The sequence below is a fragment of the Tenrec ecaudatus genome, chromosome 6 (genome assembly GCF_050624435.1).
Source record: "Tenrec ecaudatus isolate mTenEca1 chromosome 6, mTenEca1.hap1, whole genome shotgun sequence".
NCBI lineage: Eukaryota > Metazoa > Chordata > Mammalia > Afrosoricida > Tenrecidae > Tenrec > Tenrec ecaudatus.
The window spans coordinates 6,743,219-6,761,817 of NC_134535.1; the positions used below are offsets into that span (position 1 = coordinate 6,743,219).

The 18,599-nt window shown below is 54.8% G+C and overlaps 1 protein-coding gene across 1 annotated transcript in view; it reads left to right on the top strand.

Annotated features, from left to right (window-relative positions):
* The window catches only part of EFCAB6 (EF-hand calcium binding domain 6), a 276,300-nt gene extending 261,645 nt beyond the window's left edge, over window positions 1-14,655 (top strand). Inside the window, exons 29-33 of the mRNA XM_075552609.1 lie at window positions 3,312-3,545; window positions 7,187-7,355; window positions 11,393-11,577; window positions 12,723-12,872; window positions 14,533-14,655. Of these exons, the coding sequence (XP_075408724.1) occupies window positions 3,312-3,545; window positions 7,187-7,355; window positions 11,393-11,577; window positions 12,723-12,872; window positions 14,533-14,655 (861 nt within the window). The remainder of the gene's footprint in view (window positions 1-3,311; window positions 3,546-7,186; window positions 7,356-11,392; window positions 11,578-12,722; window positions 12,873-14,532) is intronic.
* Window positions 14,656-18,599: the final 3,944 nt, after the last annotated feature.

Below are 18,599 nucleotides of genomic sequence, written 5' to 3' on the forward strand. Positions count from 1 at the left end.
TAGAGGCTGTCCGCACCCTTCTGGCAGCAGGAAAGAGTCCAGCTTTCATGCCATCTTCCAGGTCCACCGGGATACAGACATTGCTGCTGATGCCAGTGGCCCCTCTCGGGGTCGTGCCGTGGTTGTTAATCAGATGGCGCCCTAATCTTTCTGATGTAAGAATTCCGCCTGAGACCGATAGGTTTCGGAGTTTGTGTTAGTTCATGTTAACTTCCTACTCGCTAGTCCCTTTTCTTCTTACATCCTGGACCTCGCTTCTGGGATAATTTTCTTTCTTTAAAAAAATATGTATCTTTCCATCATGGTCCACCAGTGGTAAGCTTTCTCTGTTTCTACCTGGAAAAACAAAAATAAAAGTGCCTTTAGTTTACCATATTTGCAAAGAAGCTTTTTTTTCTGGAGAGAGAATTGTAAATGGACAATCGTGTGATCTCCAGGCTTTTAAAAAGATTCCTCTGCCTCCGGGCCCCACTCTTGTTCCTTTCAAGGTCATGTTTCGTCTGGTGGTTCTACTAGCCGCACGGACTGACTGAGAAACTCCATGAGTCTGGCCCAGCAATGTGTGGTCTTAGCGCTCCAGGTGCTTCGGACTCATTGAGTTCAGTTGAGAGCTACCGTGAATTCTGTCTCCAGGTTCATCCGTCCACTCTTTCACTATATCTAATCTGTGGTTTCATCAGCACACCCACTCGATTATTAAGAGTTTGCTCTTAACTATGGTATTTATTTCAAAGACTTGTATTTGCTAGCCTCTCAAATACATCTCGCCACTTTCGATTCTGTCTTCCTCTTTCCTCCATGTAAATGCGTGGTAGGTAATTAACTATTCATTGAATATTTCCATTCATTAGCATAATGCAATGTTTCTTGCATACGGGCCATGTTAGGCGTCATCTAGTCACTCTCCTGTCGGAAGTCTAGATCTGTCTCAGCTTGTTTTTGCCAGCTCACGTTACCAGGACTTCCTCCTTCATGCGTTAGGCTATCTGACTTCAAGAGGAGTTTATATTGGGCTCGATGTAATCGGGGCACTCGCAAGGAGGCTTTGGGGCTAGGATGGCTTTCTCCACGGATGACTTGCATTAGCTTCCCCCGAGTGCCAAGGAAGCCACCAGCCTGGCGCCTCGTTCTTGGTTCCTGGGAGAGACCAACCCCACCACCACCCACCAAGAAAGGCCCATGCCTTGCTGGGAGCACAGAAAGGCAAGCATTGGTGTCCTTCCCTCCTCCTACTGTGAAGATCGTCCCTTGGGGTCGCCGGTGAACTCTTCAGCGCAGCCTGTGCCCCATCCCTGCCCCACGCCCCCAACTTTGGGTTTGCAGGGCTGCCTGGTTTTCAGGTCTCTTCTCCCCTTTCTGTGGGGTTTTCAGTTCCTCCATCTGTTTAGAATGGCAGGGCCCCACTGGATGTTCAACAAGTACATGAAGAATCATTTGCAGTGGAGGGCTTCTCAGAAAGTGCAGAAGGACATGTTACCTGAAATCACGTTGCACCAGGGGTCCTCAAAATTTTTAAAAAGGGGACCAGTTCACTCTCCCTCAGACCCGTTGGAGGGCCAGAGTAGAGGTTTAAAAAAACTATGAATAAATTCCTATGCATACTGCACATATCTTATTTTGAAGTAAAAAAAAACGGAGCAAAAACACCTGGCAGGCCAGATAAATGTCCTCGGCGGGCCGCATGTGGCCCACGGGCCGCAGTTTGAGGACCCCTGCGTTACACCGTAAGCGATTCTACTTCAGGAATCCACCATAGGATTTCACTGTCCAAACTGAAGCTTCCTGGGGACTCTGATTGTCCGTGTCTGCCGGTGCCATCCTGCGGGCAGAGGACAGGACCCGAACATCTCTTTGGTTCCCCCTTTTCTTTCTCTTTGGAGACTTGCTCTGTTGCTTGGTGCTGTGTTGGGGATCCGGACCTGCCGGCTTCAGAGCCTGCTCAACGCAGTCCAAGCCCAAGCACAGGGGACCAGGATCTGAAAGAGGCTCTGGAGGAGCTGGGCCTCCAGACCCCGGAGAACCCCCTGCTGCTGCCTCCCAGTGTGGATCAGCATCAAGGATGCCGAGGACTGGGCGCGGAACCCACACAGGCACCGGTCTCCAGGGGCTCCGCTCCTCCCGGGTCTCAGGAACATGGGGGCCGTAGCTTTTAACTTCTCTGTCCCTGGAGCTCAAGAAGGAAGGCCAGGAGGGAGAGCATCGCAGACAGGGTCTCCGAAAGGAGCGGAGTCCTTCCTCCATAGTCACAGAGAGGGAGCCCCAGTAGGGGCCCCTTGGAGTCCTTGGCGGCTCTGACTAGCAGGTGTCGTGCCGGGTGGTGGTTGGGTGGCTGGAAGGTGAGGAGGCGTACTGAGTGGTGGTGTGACTCCCATCGTCGTTGGCTGCTGTCCGGTCGGTTTTCTAGGCGCCGAGCTGCCGTCCTGGCCTCCACACTCCACTGCTCACACCAAAGCTGGGCGACTCGGGCCAGCCTGGAAAACCCGAGGTGGACACAAGTTCCCCTCTCTCCACCTCCTTCAAAGCCCCCAACTCACCCAAAGTGGGTCATTTAGGGCACCCTGTGTCACGTGGCCCCCACGCCATCATTGCCATCAGCCGGTAGCCGTGCACGTCTGTAAAACTCTGCAGAGTCCCAGAAGGGTCCCAGACAAGGCACATGGTTGATGCCCACAGCCTCACAGCCTCAGAAGCAGGTGGCCAGCAGGAAGTGATGGGTCATGCCTGGGATAGATGCCCATGTGCATCTCCAGGGGCTCGGGTCTCAGGACCAAACGTAAGGCCAAGCATCCTCGGGACATTCACTGGGGCTCCATCCAATTTCATAAGCTGCAGATGCCACCCACAGTCCCAGCACCCAGAGGCTCCCGCCCCCAGCAGGGATCTGGGGGCTCTGTCCCGTGTGGGTTTCCATTGGCTCCCGTTGGCACTCGAAGGCACTCTGGGGGCAGAGTGGGATGTGTTGGTCAGCAGTTCAAAGCCACCAGCTGCTCAGGGGAAACCGAGGCAGAGGCAACGCGGTGGCAGTGAGTTGGTGAATTGGCACTGAAGCCCACTGTGTCAGACAGCAGGATGGTCTGTGTGGATCTGGCGCCGTTGTTGTTAGATTCCGACTGGCACCCACCCCCTACCCCTGCCCACATGTGCAGAGAACAGCTCCCTACGGCTTTGTAGGCAATGACCTTGCAAAGCAGGTGGCCCAACCTGCCTCCTGAGGCCCCTTTGGGTGGGCTCAGACCACCCGCCTGTGGCCCCATCCATCACCCAGCCTCTCACAGTTGGACACTGGGAACTGACTTCCGCTTCCCTCCCAGTTTGACAAGCTCTGGAGTGAGATGCCGGTCACCACCAAGGGGAAGCTGAAGTACCAGGACTTCCTGAGCAGGTTCAGCTGCGAGAAGGCAGGGTCGCCGCCCATCTCCAGTGAATCCACCCGGGCCCAGAAAGGGAGCATTCTCCCCGAAGTCTCAGAGGGGGTCCGATCCACCCGGTCATCACCCCTGCATGAACCAAAGGTGGGGACACCAAAGACCTGGAGCCACCCCTGCGTGAGTAACCCCTGGGGGTAGGGGTCACATGCCACCCAAGGCTGATTGCAAATCCCAGCTGGCCTCTGGGTGAGTGTCCAAAGGGCATGGACCCCTTGGGCCAGGGGTGGTGGTGAGCAAGACGCTGGGCTCACAGGGGAGGGTCCTCTACAGTGGCTTCCCCGGGACAGGGCAGCAGGGTAGCGTGGTAAACTGACCGGAGTTATCCCTCAGCATGTCTGAGCAGAGCAGCAGGCCTGAAGGTTTTCAGTGGCTGGTGGTGTGGTGGTTAACATGTTGGAATGAACCACAAGGTCAGTAGTTTGAAACCACCAGCCACTCCTTGGGAGAAAAATGAGGCTTTCTACTCCAGTAAAGAGTTAGAATCTCAGTAACTCCCACAGGCAGTTCTACCCTGTCCTGCAGGGTCGTGATGAGTCAGCAGGGAGTTGGATTTGTGTCCTTCAGTAGTTGACTGCCTGGCTAAATAGACCAGCGGATTCTCTGCTGGCCTGCTGCTGGCCATTCAGAATCAGTTCCACCCACATTGAGGGCCATCTTTAATAGCTGACGAAGAGAAAGGTGGATATCTCTCTATCTCTCTCTCCCTCTCTCTCCTGGTGAGCAGAAATGTGACCAACCCTCACACTCACAGACTCCCAGGGCTGTAGAATACAGTTGGAGAGATGAGGCAAGTCCAACGTGTATGGACACACACTGGAGATAGATGGGGGGGGGCATCCTTTGCTCCCACACCCCCTTGACAGCCAGACGAGGATCCAGTGCCCACCCTGACATACCCAGTAGCAGCCACACTTGCCCTGCACCCTCCCAGGGCCACAGAATACACATGCCATTCAAGAATGACCTGCCACCGGATGGCTTGGGCTAGCTTAGGCTTCCTCTTGTTGCAGTTGTTGTCTGATTAGCTGGTCTTCCCCTTCTTGCCTCACCCAACTGGAGACACCTTTCTCCATATAACCCAGCCACCCCCACACCTCCAATAGCTACACCTGGTAGGTAAGTACCACCACCCACCCCAGTGCCAGCTGGACACCAAACACACACACATGCAATAACACCACAGTGCCGTGAACACAACATATCATTTTCATTAGCTACACTGACTGTCACATGGATTAATTGTGCCCAGTAGGAGACAGAATGATGAGATACAGGCCCCTCCATATGCTGTCTGCAGCAAGCACATCTCAGAAACAAAGACAACAGTGGACTTTAAGTCTAAGGATAGAAAAAATATGATAATGAGTCAAAAAAAAGTGGAAATAGCAATATTGGTTTCCGATATGACTCCAGGGCAAAATCCAGCCTCTGGGACAAAGACAGGCCTCGTATCGTGATTGAAGTGTCCATTGATCAAGGAGACGTAGCTGTAATAAATATCTATGCACCAAATGAAAGCCTTCCAAAGTACTTCAGGGAAACCCTTATAGAGTTGAAGACAGAAACAGACAACTCTACAAGAATAGTGGGAGACTTTAACATATCACATTCATGGAAGGACGGAGCAACTAGAAAGAAACTCTCCAAAGACACAAAAGAACTGAACAACACATTTAGCTGATTTGGCCTCAGACGTCTATAGAGCAGCCCACTCCGCAGCAGCACAGTGCACATTCTTTTCCAGTGCCCTCGGAACATTCTCCAGAGCCTTAGCAAGTATTACAGCACTGAGACATTACAAAGCATCTTCTTGAATCACAACACTGTAACATTAGAACTCAACCATAGGAAGATCAAGGGGAAAAACCAGATGCCTGGAATTGATGAACATCCTGAACATCAAAGAAGTAAAGAATGAAAATTTTAAATCCCGTGAAACAAATGAGAACAGAAATGCAATGTATTCAATGGTGAATTCTGCCAAAAATGTAGCGCTGACACCAGTTCTACTCAAACTATTCCAAAAGAATGAAGAGAACAAACTCCTGGATTCATTTGATGAAGCAAGCACTACAAAGCCGATACCAAAACCAATGAAAGACACCACCACGGAGACACCACAAGAAGACAAAACCACAGAATAGTATCCCTCTTACAGATGGATACAAACATTCCCACAGAATAGTATCCCTCTTACCGATGGATACAAACATTCTCAGCCAAATCCTAGCCAGTGCAGTCCAACAACGAACATTGTTCTTATGAAACAATTTGTTTAAACAACCATAACCAAGTGGGATGCATACCAGCTGTGGTTTGGCATTAGAAAACCACTGAATCCGTCATGTAAATGAAGCAAAGGGAAAGAACTGCAGGGCATGACAGAACCCAATACCGCTTCCCCAGGGTGGCAGTTACACGATCTGTCAGCTTGAGGAAGGGGTGGAGTCTGGGCTGTCAATCAGGTCACAGCTTGATGACCCTATTTGGAGGCGCGGTAGAGCTAAATAGCTCACTGGAGGTGGGACACACTCACTCCCTGGGAGACATTCCTATTGACAAGCCACATGGAGCTACGCTGATGGAGCCAGAGCCTTGGAGCTGAAGGAGCCACGTGGAGACCCACACCAGCGCTGACACTCCCACCGCCACTGGATCCAAAAAACTTTCCACCCACTGGCCTGTGATCATCCAGCACTCAGCATCATTGCACATGTTGCGTGAGTCTGAAGCAGAATTACAGACAGAAGGGCTATTGGACTTACAGACTCGATCTGCGTGGGAAAAAAAACTCAACAAAATAGAAATAGAATAGAAAGTGCTCAACATGACAAGAGCATGTGTGCAAAGCCAATGCCAACATCTCATCTCACTCATTGGAGAGGAACTGAAAGCATTGCCCTTGGAATGGAGAACCAGACACCAATGCCCTTTGTCATCTCTGGTATACAATGTTGTCTTGAAAGTCTCTGTTATACAATGTTGTCTTGAAAGTCTCTGGTATACAATGTTGTCTTGAAAGTCTCTGTTATACAATGTTGTCTTGAAAGTCTCTGTTATACAATGTTGTCTTGAAAGTCTCTGGTATACAATGTTGTCTTGAAAGTCTCTGGTATACAATGTTGTCTTGAAAGTCTCTGGTATACAATGTTGTGTGGAATGCCCTTTGCCACCTGTGTTATACAATGTTGCCAGAGTTGTCGGGGAAGGAAGAGAAACTAGAGATATTCAAATTGGCATGAAGGAGTAGAACTCTGTTTGCAGATGGTATTATTCTAAATGTAGGAAATCCCCCAGAGGTCGTGAGAAAGCTACTGGAAATAATTGAAAGTTGTTGCACATACTTGAAGGAAAGAAAACCATCCAAGAATTAGATCCCTGTATATGGACAAAGAGAACTCTGAAAGGAAACAATACCTTTCACAGTAGCCGCCGCAGCCGCCCCCCAAAAAACGAAATACTTAAGGAACAAATCTAATCAGAGAAACAAAAGATTTGTCCAAAGCCAACTACAAAACCCTGCTACAAGGAACCAACAGAGATCTAACGACACAAATGGAAGAAGAATCCATGTTCATAGATGGAACGATAAAACATTGTGAAAATGCCCACACCACCCGAGTTAGACCCGGTGGCTAGAGAAACAAATCCAGTGACACGTGTGTGTGTGTGTGTGTGTGTGTGTGTGTGTGTGTGTGTACCATGAACTTTCATTTCGAGTCTCAAGCTAGAAACCTTTTCCTGTTCTCTCTCGCTAGACCCCCGGCAGCGTAGCCACGCAGCCCGGCACTCCGCCCTTGAGGAACTGCGAGCCCATCGAAACCAAGCTCCGGAAGCCCATGCAGGGCTGCTGGCGAGAACTGCTGAGGGACTGCAAAGAGAAGGACACAAACAAGCAGGGGGCCATCAGCGCGGCCGAGTTCTTGGGTTGGTATCGGATATGCAGCCACACCAGACGCACGGTGCCACCTCCAGCTGCCAAGATCTCTTCTCATGGGCAGGACAGGGCGCAGGGAGCTCAGGGGGTGGGGGGTGCGAGCGCACAAAGTATCAAGAGGCTTGAATCCCTGCCCCAGCCCGTGCCTGTGGCTCAGACAGTGCGATCTGCAGATGCACCATGAGGGGTCGGCATGGAGAAGTCACAGATGTGGCTGGTCCCTGGACAGGCCCTGGTGCGCACCCTCTCGACTGGTGGCCGTGGAGTCGTGGTGGAGGGCAACAATGGGGAGGGGACATATGTCAACCCAACCTACAGGGGCTCCCCTCACATCCGCATCCACCTCTGCCCTTGGCACCGCCTCATTTTGCATCAGTCCCTCACCAGCCACACCTCCGGGGGAGAGGGTGAGACCCTCCGCCCTGTAAAGACGGGCCGCCTAGGGCAGTTCCGCTCTGTCCCATAGGGTGGCCTCCTCAATGGCACTGCATTTGAGGCGTTTGTTATTCATCGCTTCTATTGGCTAACTTCCCAGCCACAAGGTGGGCAGTTCAAACCCCCTCATGGCCTCTGAGAGAGAGAGACTGACAGAGCTGCAAACCAACAAAGAGTGACGCCGGCCCACTCCCACTGCCCTCGGGTCCATGGCGGCTCAGGGGGTGGCACCACAGGACAGCCCAGAGGGCTCCGGGCGCTTTTCCTGGGGCTTTTCTTTGGAACCTCTGACCTTGCAGGGAGCAGCCCATGCCGCTTAGCCCCTGCACCACCCAGGATCCTCTGTCAAGTGGGCAGCCGAGGAGGAGACCCTGCGGGGGCAGTTCTGTCCATCCTGCAGGGTCCCTCTGAATCCAAACAGCTTCAACAGGACCCAGCCCAGCCCCCCACAATAGCATTGCATACACTTTTGAAGGGGGCGCCTTGGGGACCCACGCTTGCACTAACTGCTGCATCTTATTTATGACCTGACAGAAAGAAAGATGACTCCGCCCGAATGGCGCCTTGGCTTAAGCCCTCCCGCTTCACACACACATGTGCGCGCACACATGCACACATTCTCTTGACTAACACTCAACACAAGAAGATGTTTCCATGTTGATAGAAATTCCTTCCACACTAGGCATCACTTAAGAGTGGACAGAACAATTGTAGACTCCATTAGTTGACAGCCTTTATCTGGGAAGGCTTAGGAATTAAATGCAGAAAGACATCTATTCGTCTGAGGGCCGGCATGAACACACCCTGGGCATCACTGATCTCAAGTGGTGTGCTTTTTGGAAACCAAGCCGCCACAACCGTTCCCCATGCAGGGCCAGGTGTCCCTTGGTTTTTGTGGTTTTCTGAATCAGAAGAAGCGTAGTTTGAGTTATCGGCATTACCAGGACTGGTGATGGTTCTTTCTACCAGCGAGCACGTTTAAGGAAGCAAGCTGTTCTTCTTATAGCCCTGTCCCGGGCAGACTCGTGTGTGTGTGTGTGTGTGTGTGTGTGTGTGTGTGTGTGTGTGTGTGTAATTCACAGCAACCAGCTCCTTGCACGGACAGGGTCTGTGGTGATTAAGTGTCCCAGAGTAGGAGCCCCAGTGGCTTAGTGAGTAACACACTGGGCTGCTGACTGCGAAGTCAGCCGTTCGAAACCACCTGCTGGCCTATAGGAGAGAGATGAGGCTGTCTACTCCCATAGCTCCCACAGAGGCACTTCTACCCTGTCCTGTAGGCTCCCTGTGAGTCCGAATCAGCCGGAGGGCAGGAGGCTGGTTTGGTTTGGAGAGATGACTGGGTTTTTCTGGTGATGCTCCTCTGGGTGGGCTCTGACCTTCGACCTTTTAGTCTGTCCTTCATCCCACCCTGGGACCCCTGTAACAGCACAACCTAGAACCTAGTATCATCAAGCAAAACAGCACAGGGTGAGGGGGGGGCAGTTTTTGCCAAGGTCATTGTCCGCTGCTGCTGAGTTTCTGCAAGTTAGGGCACCGAGGGCATCGATTGACAGTCCATTCGGTTCCACTGGCCTCCCCGGGCCCTGCTGCTCACTGTGGACGCTGGCTTCCCTCTGTGTCTGCCGTGGGTGTAAGGTGTTGATGTCAAGGGTACGTCCACTGGATCTCCTCCTTCAGCTCAACATGGGAGTAGTCTCTGCTGCTCAACCTCCGGCTGCTTTCACGCTGCCTCGGAGTCTCAATTTGTCAAACGCAAGAAGCTTGAAACACCTGGGGCAGCCTCTAGAAACCCTGGTGGCCCTGTGGGCTGGGCCCTGGGCTGCTGAGCACAGTCGGCAGTTCAAACCCACCAGCCACTCCTTGGAAGAAAGCCGAGGCTGTCTGCTCCCGTGGAGATGGGTAACCCAGCAAGCTGCAGGGTAGCTCCTAGTCAGGGTCCATTTGTGAGTTTGATGTCCATCTCTGTCCATCCTGAGTCTCCCTTCACGGGAAGCCCAGTCCTTTTTTTTAAAATCATTTTATTGGGGGGCGGCTCTTACAAACCATCATTCGATTGTATCGAGCACACTTGTACATTTGTTGCCATCAACACTTCCAAACCATTGTCTTTCTACTTGAGCCCTTGGTATCAGCTCCTCTCTTCCCCCTCCCTCCCCAAGCCTCCCACCCTCATGAATCCTTGATCAATGATTATATATTATCATTGCTATTTTGTGTCTTACACCATCCGTTGTCTCCCTTCACCCATATTTCTGTTATTTGTTCCCCTGGGAGGTGGGCTATATATCCAGCCTTGTGGTGAATTCTCCCCTTTCTCCCCCTCCCCTCCTCCCCTGCCCCCACCATCCCCCTACCCTCATGATATTGCTGCTCCCAGTACTGTTCCTGAAGGTTTTATCTGTCCTGAATTCCTTGTGTCAAGAGTTCTTATCTGTACCAAGGTGCATACACTGGTCTAGCTGGATTTGTGAGGTAGAACTGGGTCATGATAGTCAGGAGGGGGAGCATTCAGGAGCTGGAGGAATGGTGCATGTCTCCTTGGTGCTTTGCTGCACCCTGGCTGAATTGTCCCTTTTAGGGAAGGCCAGTTTTGAGTGACAGGGCCCCATGCAGGCTGGACTGTGTGTCACCTTCAGACAGGAGGATCTGCCAGCTCAAGGCCATCATGCTGACCCCAAGGCCACATTCAGATGCTGTCATGGCCCGGCATTGCCCCCTATTGGGTGGTCCACATCTTCAGGTTATCTGCTGTTTGTGTGTGTTGGATCATCATCCCATCACCTGACAGACCCTCACCCTCTGCCTCCCACCCCATCAGTAAAAGATGTCTTCAGGGGCCAGTCCCAGGCCCCGCTTGGGGCTGGCAAGGCTCTTCTAGTCCCACTCCGCAGACTTCACAAGCCCCTGAACCCGAGCTCTGCTAGGGAAACCTTTGCCCTTGGCCCATCCCTACAGCTCACACCCTGTCTTCCCTGCACTGTGGTGTCCATGTGACCATACAGACCAGGGACAGGGCCCAGCAAGGCCAAGGCTACCCCTCCTGAAAACACCAAGTTTTGTCTTGAGCCTGTCTTTGTCTGTGTCTGCCCACCCACCCACCGGAAATCCCAGGTCACCAGGCCATACAAGGACCTAGGGCAGAGAAAAGAACAGACTCACAGCCATCAAGTCGATGCTGGCTCATAGCAACCCTATGGGACAGGGCAGAACTTCTCCTGTGGGTTTCTGACACTGTAACTCTTGATGGGAGTAGAAAGTCTTGGCAGATGGTGGGTGGATGGGATGGGTGGGTGGTGCATGGCAGATGGCAGGTGGTGGGTGGATGGGACGGGTGGGTGGTGATAGATGGGATGGAAGGATGGATGGGTGGATGATGGTTGAATGGCTGGGTGGATGATGGATGGAAGGATAGATGGGATAGAAGGAAGAATGGATTGAAAGATAGATGGGATGGAAGGAAAAAAGGATGGGTAGATGATAGGTGGATGGATGGATAGATGGATGGATGATGAGTGGGTGGACAAGCAAGAGTATGAGGAAGGAGCATGCTCCCCTCCCCACACACACACTGAAGGGAGTGCCTTGTCTGCAGCATTGGTGGAGAAATACAACCTGGACCTCAGCAGGGAGGAGAGCCAGCAGCTCATCACCAAGTACGACCTCAAGAACAATGGGAAGTTCGCGTACTGCGACTTCATCCAGAGCTGCGTCCTGCTGCTGACAGCGAAGGAGACGTCCCTGATGCGGAGGATGAAGATTCAGAACATCCACCACATGGTAGGCAGGTGGCAGGGTACTCGGGCCTTCTGTTCAGGCCCTGGCACAGGGGTGATTCACAGCAAGGGGTGCCCAGCGCCTTTAGGAAAAGGGTCGCTGGCCCAGAGCCAGCCCTGCTCTGCCGGCAGCTCAGACTCCCTGGGCCTTGGTCAGCTCAGACACCTGCCAAGGCCGGCAGTATTCGCCATGCGGATGGTTGCCGAGAAAGGCTCCGCCTTGTTTCCTTCTTCACTTATGTCCCAAGCAGCTCCTCAGGAGTGGGGAGCAGCCCCCAAGCCCCGGTTGAGTGTGGCTGTGAGGGTCCAGGGCTTGTGGGTCCAGATACAGTGCCCATCTTAGACACGGGCACTTCCCTCCCAGATCGCCACTGCCAGCCCAGCAAGCCCGTCCTCTCCTCGGGGCGAAGTCCTCCCACCTTCCACACAGTGCGGTGATTATTGCAGACACCGGGCACCATGGGCCCTGGTCTGGTTACTAGATTTCATTATAACCTGGAGGGTCGCCGGTGGGGGTGGTGGGGCTCGTCATCATCTTAAGCCAGGAGACGACCCACACTGGAAGCCCCCACTCTCCTTCCCCACTCGATATTGGAATGGCCCCATCTACCCCGCTTGCTCCCCTGAGGCCAGGAGGCCTCCCCGTGGTAGAGGGGCCCCAGCCTGAGCCATCACTTCCCAGCTCCTGAGCGGGGACACTGTCTCCTCTGGTGGCAGAGGCAGGGACCTCCCTGGGGCCACCAGGTGTGCCAGCACCTCGTGTGGGGTCAGTAGACACCGTGTGGTGCTCCCCAGAAGACCTTGCATTGGCTGGTTTTTCAGGAGATGTCCCGGCCTTTCTTGCAAGGAGCCACTGGGGGGACTCAGATCCCCTGCTGGCCTCGGAGAGAATCAGGGTTCACGCCACCAGGGGCTCGGCAGGGCCAGGAGAGGGGGTGTTAAATGGAATCACGTGTCCAGACAGCCCCCCGCCACAGAGACTTGGGCAGCTGGGTGGGTGGTGCGTTTTCCATGGCAAGTCTGCTCTCGTGGGCTGAGAGCCTGTGGGGCCTGGGCTCGGGAACAACAGGGCCCTGCCCCCCCAAACACACACCTGCACCCCACTCTGCCCTCCCATTCAAAGGACCCCCCTCACCCCTGGTCTTTCAGAAGGAGGCGGGTGAGGAGACATCATCCTTCTATGCAGCCCTGCTGCGAATCCAGCCCAAGATCCTGCACTGCTGGAGGCCCATGCGGCGCACCTTCAAAGCCTACGACCAGGGCGGGACGGGGCTGCTGGGCGTGGGCGACTTCAGGAAGGTGAGCGTACCTGTGCAGGTGGGCACCTGGGGGGCCCTGAGTGCACCTGTGCCCATGGGTGCCTGGAGAGCGAGCACTCCATGGGAACCGGGGAGAGGGGGCACCTGTGTGACACTGCCTGTCTCTGCAGGGCCTGGGGGTGAGGGAGCCTGTGCTTTGAGGACCTACCTGGACAAGGGTGGGGCCAACCCCAAGCTAGAAAATCTCAGAAGATGCTCCTCCCCCACCTAATCAAAGGCTGACCACCTGTCCCTGACTCCATGAGACACACCCCCTTCCCGCCCCATCCACTCCGGCCCTCCTTCCCGAAGCTTCTAGAACCCCTCCGTGACTTCACTTCACCCAGGCACGCCTGAAGCTGGAGCCCCCACCTAGGCCCCAGCCTGTGTCTCCATCCCATCCCTGCAGGACCAGGGCTGGGCCGCCCTCCCAGAACCCACAGCACAGAGTCACAGCATACAGGGATAAACTCTCAGTCACAGCCGTGGCCCCTCCTCCTCTCCCTGCTCTCCCCCAGTGTGTTCAGCTCCCCAGGGTGCCCCTAAACCACTCCCAACAATCCCAAACTCACATAGAACCCTTGAGCCCTGTGGAACCTGGGGAAAGCAAATTGCATGCTCAGGAAACACGTCAACCCAGGCATGCCAGGAGACAGACCACAGGCTACGGATATGCCCACAGAGAATGCGAACAAACCAAATAATGTGTCCCGAAGTCTGTCTGATTCAGACGGAAGACCTTCTATCAACCTGCAGAGTGGGGGCTGGGAACAACAGGCAGGGGCTGGTCCGAGCTGCCCATGTGCTCACCTGAACCCAGGCTGGCAGGGTCTAGGAGGTTCTCAGCATGGGGTCCCCGGGCCCTCTCAGCTTCCTCTCTGCTGGCTTGTCCAAGCCCTCTTACCTCTCCAAAGAAACAGACTCACGATGCACCCCGGTCCCTTCCTTCACATCCTGACCAGTTAGCACCACAAGGTGAGGCTTCACAGCACAGCGCATCCCCGTGAGGAAGAGTGTGATACGACTGATGATCATCACCCAGCCTGGGGGACACCACATTGGGGTGGGGTGTGTGAGGCAAGAAACAAACCCAGTAACACTCATGTGTATATAAGAGAGAGCTTTCTATCAAGAAGTAATTACATATCAAGAAAGCACTGCATCCCATCCCAGTCCAAGTCAAGCCCAAGGGACCAATATGAGTCCACAGGCCCCTCTCGGGGTGCAGAATGCAGGAAGACCCCGGCCGGTGGGTGCCGAGCCCTGTGGGCCCAAGAACACACGGCAGCTCTTAGGATCAGGATCAGGGTCAGAGTCCCAGCAGCAGGGAGGCAACGGGGCAGAGAGGGAGGGAGGGAAGGCCACACCCCCAGCGTAGGCATCATCAGGCTGTGGCCTGACTGAGACAGGTGGGACTCCACCCCTACACTCTGTGCAAGCATCTAACGACCGTAGCAAGGGGGCGGGGTGACATTCCATCCTTCACCCCCACCCTGAAGAACGGGGTGCTCAGGGCCGTCTCCTGGCAGAGGGAAAGGACTTAAGAGTGGCTTCTACCTTGAAGGGGAGAACGCTTGGGGTGGGACCCACAGCCAGTAACTGGTGGTCACAGTGGTAGCGCAGCCCCTCTGCCCACTTCCTGACCACTCCTTCCCTCCCAGGTCCTGAGGCAATACAGTATCAACCTCTCGGAGGAAGAGTTTTTCCACATCCTGGAATATTACGACAAGACGCTCTCTTCCAAAATATCCTACAATGACTTCCTGCGAGCGTTTCTCCAGTAGGGCCATCAGCCGGGCCCCACACAGACAGACGGTGGGGGTAGGGTGGGGGATGCCAGGCCAGACCCGCCCCACCCCCCAAGACCCAGAGAATCTATGGGGGGGGGGGGGGAGGAGGCAGGGAGCTGGTGAATTCCCAGTGTCTAAGAAGCAAAGCCCGATTCGGAGCCAGCCCTCCCAGCCACTGGCCCGGGCTCGGTGCCGCCTGCTCCACCCCCAGGCCGGGGCTCGGGGCCAGGCTGCCCGCCACACCGGTCCCCTGCACCTGAGTCCGAGCAAATAAAAATGCGAGTCCTTACAGCAGTGCCTCTCAACACGGGGTCCCCGCCGAGGACATGTCCACAGGCTGCGACGTGCTCGATGGCCCTCCTCCTGCCTGCCGCCTCCACCCTGGGCCCACCTGTGTCCCGGCCACACTACTGAGGGCCCCAAGCTGGACGGGCTGGCATTTAAAGTGACCCTAAGTGGCTTCCTGGGGAAGGACCGGGGTGACAGGCTGGGGAGGGTTGATTGTCCCTCTCTATTCCCACCTTGGGAAGCAGCTAAGAGGAGGTCAGCGTGCTGCCTTCTGGAAGGTTCCAAAAGGGACTGGGGGTGGAAGAGTGGGAGAACAGCCCCTGAGCCTGGTGGAGGGGAGGGCAGGACGCAGCCCCCTGGGCACTCAAGCCCTCCCACCTCAGCCCCCATCTCATCCCAGGATATTGTGGCCCAGCTGCTGGTCATAGCCACCTCCCCACCCCTTCGAGGGGCCCCGGTGAGGCCCCCAGAAGGAAGCAGAGTTCTCCGGGATCAGACTAGGGCCCATCGCCCATGTGCCCATCCAGCATAGACTCCCTGTCTCAGTGACGGGTTTCTGCTGTCTCCTGCCGTTGGCTGGCATCCCAGGTGCCAACCCCCACCCCTGGGTTTTCAGCTGGATCCAAGGAAGCCAGGTCCTAAGTCGCTGTAGGGGTCAGCCCAAGCCAGAGCCTCTGGGCTCCCGGCGCAGATGAGGATCCTGCAGCATCTCTCACTGGGTGTGGGTGAACGCAGCACACAGGAGCCCCGGTGAGGCAGCTCCGTTTGTTAGAGCCTTGGTCAAAGATGAGGTGTAGGTGGATGGATGGGTTCTCTATCCGACATGTTTGCTTTTGAACACTTTTAAGAGGTCTGGAGGAATGACAGCCTTGGGAGCCCTCTGAGGCTGCTTGGCTCTGTCCTAGAGGTCACCCGTGGGGCAGACCCCTTCTGCAGCCACTGAGGGCCTCACCCCAAGTCAGGACGCAGTGTGGCCACTGGACACAGCAGGAGCCCCGGGTCCAGTCTAGGGCCTGAGGCTGTGCCCAGGGAGCAGACTGTTCAGAAAGGCGGGGAGGGTGCTCATGGGTGCCGCCCCTGCCCAGCCCACCCTCTCCAGCCACAGTCTCCTGGCAAGGTGGAGCTTCCACCCGTGTTGGCAATGGATACCCCTGGGTGGGGGCTGGCGCCAAGGGAAGGGGAAGGGAGCCCATGAGCGTGGATGCAGGCGGCCTGGGAGGAGGGAGGAGGCAGCTCCTGCTTCCTGGGACCCAGTGTGTCCAGGGCATGCGTTCAAGGACGCCCAGAGTTCCAGACAAGTGAGAGCCGCTGGGGGGCCATGGGGAGGATGCCTGCTCCCATGGGGGTGCTCCGGAGCCCTGTGCTCCAGGGCACAGAGCACTACAGCAGGGGCACCCCGTCTGGCCTTGGACTCTGTGCTGCACGTGTGTTAGTCCGGGTACTTTAGAGAAATAAATGCACAGAAACTCATGTATAAGAGAGAGTTGTATATAAAGGGTAAGTGCACATTAAGAAAACATCCCAACCCAGTGCTGCCCAAGCCCACAAGTCCAACATTAATCCATCTGTCCAACATCAATCCACAAAGAAATCCTCCATCTCACAAAACACCCACTATGACGCCGACTGCAGGAGGAAAGCCGAATCTGTGAGCGTGTAAGCATCTCAGCGCTGGCAGGGGTCTCCACACGGCTGCTCCAGCACCCAGGGCTGCATCAGGGTAGGTCCATGTGGTTTCTTCTCAGGGATGTCTCACAGGAAGTGAACCTCGCCAGCTGAAGCAGGGAACTGCTAAGGCAGCTGCACCCTGGTTCAACCATCACAAAGCAAGAGACCCGAGAACCAGAAAGGCAAGGCTCACCAAGCCATTTATCTCTCTGCCCTTCAATTAACCCCACCTGTGTTTATCGGCCAGGTTGGTACAATACACTAACGACCTCAATGTGGTCCCCTGTCTTGCTTTGTTGCAGAACCTGGGCTGGCAGGTGTCAGGTGCTCTGGGGAGACAGGCTCCATTTGTGGACACAGAAGGGAGGGTGGGACCAGCGTGAACCTGGTGGGAAGGGAGCGGGTTTGTGCAGGAGGCCAGCCGCCAGAGCAGAGCAGAGAGAGAGACTCGCACCCGGTGCTGACAGCCTGCTGCCTGGCCTTGATCATCCTGGCCAGGCCTCCTTCCAGGCCTCCCTGTACACAGCACCCTCCTGCCAGGCCCAGCTTGACGGACATTGGCTCGGGGAATGCTCCCATGACTGGATGGAGGTGGGAGGCTGGTGCTCCTGCTCCGAGCGCCCTCCATGGTGACGGTGTCACTGAGGGCAGCCCCATCTCCCTGCCCACCCCCCCCCCCACCAGACCCCTGCAGAACTACAGAGGAGCTCACCCAGCATCCGAGGACGCTGGCCCCAGCCTGGCAGACAGTAGGTGTCCATGTGCTGGCTGGGCTTCGCAGTGTGTTTGAGCAGGGGCAGTTGGGGAGCAATGGGGTATGGGGGGTCCCTCTGTGGGTGGACCCCATAGGTGCTGGGTCAGGTGGTACAACAGGTGTCAACAAGGTCAGACTCCCTTGCCCTTGGCCACGCCTTCCAGGGTGTCCCAGGGCTTCTCTGAGTTTTACCACCACCATGGCAGGATGCTGAGAGGCAGCATCCCAACTCAACCTGGGAGGCCAGTGTTGCCCAGACCCCAAGACACCCCAGAAAGGGCCACTCCTGGCCACTGCCCTGGCCCTTAGGCAGTGGTGGGATTCAATTAACTTCACCAATAACCATTTTAAATATCTAGATAGATAGATATAACACAATATGCCAAAAGAGTGTTTATTATTTCACACAGTTACTATCTGAGAACAATAAAAGAGGTACACAAAACTAGATTACAAGAGTTTTAATATACTAATCAATATGAAATAACACAAAAGCTATAAAAGCATTACAGATATTTCCATGTTGCTGCTTGATTGGCCTCCTCACTTGCAATATGCTTTGCTTTGATGAGAAGCATCACTCTGCCTTAATTTTTCGTCCTTGGGGATGGAAGGAACATCACTACTGGTGCCTAGAATACACTGCTGTGCGGATGGGACGTTCAAACTGAGTGAGGACTGGAAACTACACCTGCCATTTTAACCACCGGCTCACCGAACTCGACAAAACATTCGGTAAACCGGCTGCATCCCACCCCTGCCCTCAGGAATCTGGGTGTAAAAGTCCTCCACAAAACAGAGTACCCTAAGCCCACTCACCGCACCCCATTCCAACTCCGAGCGCTCCACGGGGACAGTGGAGCTGCCCCCAGGGTCTCCAAGGCTGACTCTCTGTACAGAAACTGACCCATAAATATCTTTCCCCCAAAGAGCAGCCATGGGTTCCATACGCCAACAACCTGGTTAGCGGCGGAATGCTCTGAATCGTAAACTGAATCCAGCAGTCTTGAGAAGGGGTTACTTCCCAGGGCCAGGTGGGATTTATACCAAGAACGGGAGGCCGAGTCAACAAACAAGTCAATCCGCAGTACTTCTAGAGGCCAGGGCTGCGGGATCATTCCAACAGACACGCACACAGCGTTTGGGGGAAGCTGGCACTTTTCCCTGACCCAGAAAATCCACCACCAAACAGGGATCGAAAGGGGTGACATGCACCGTGACAGGACAT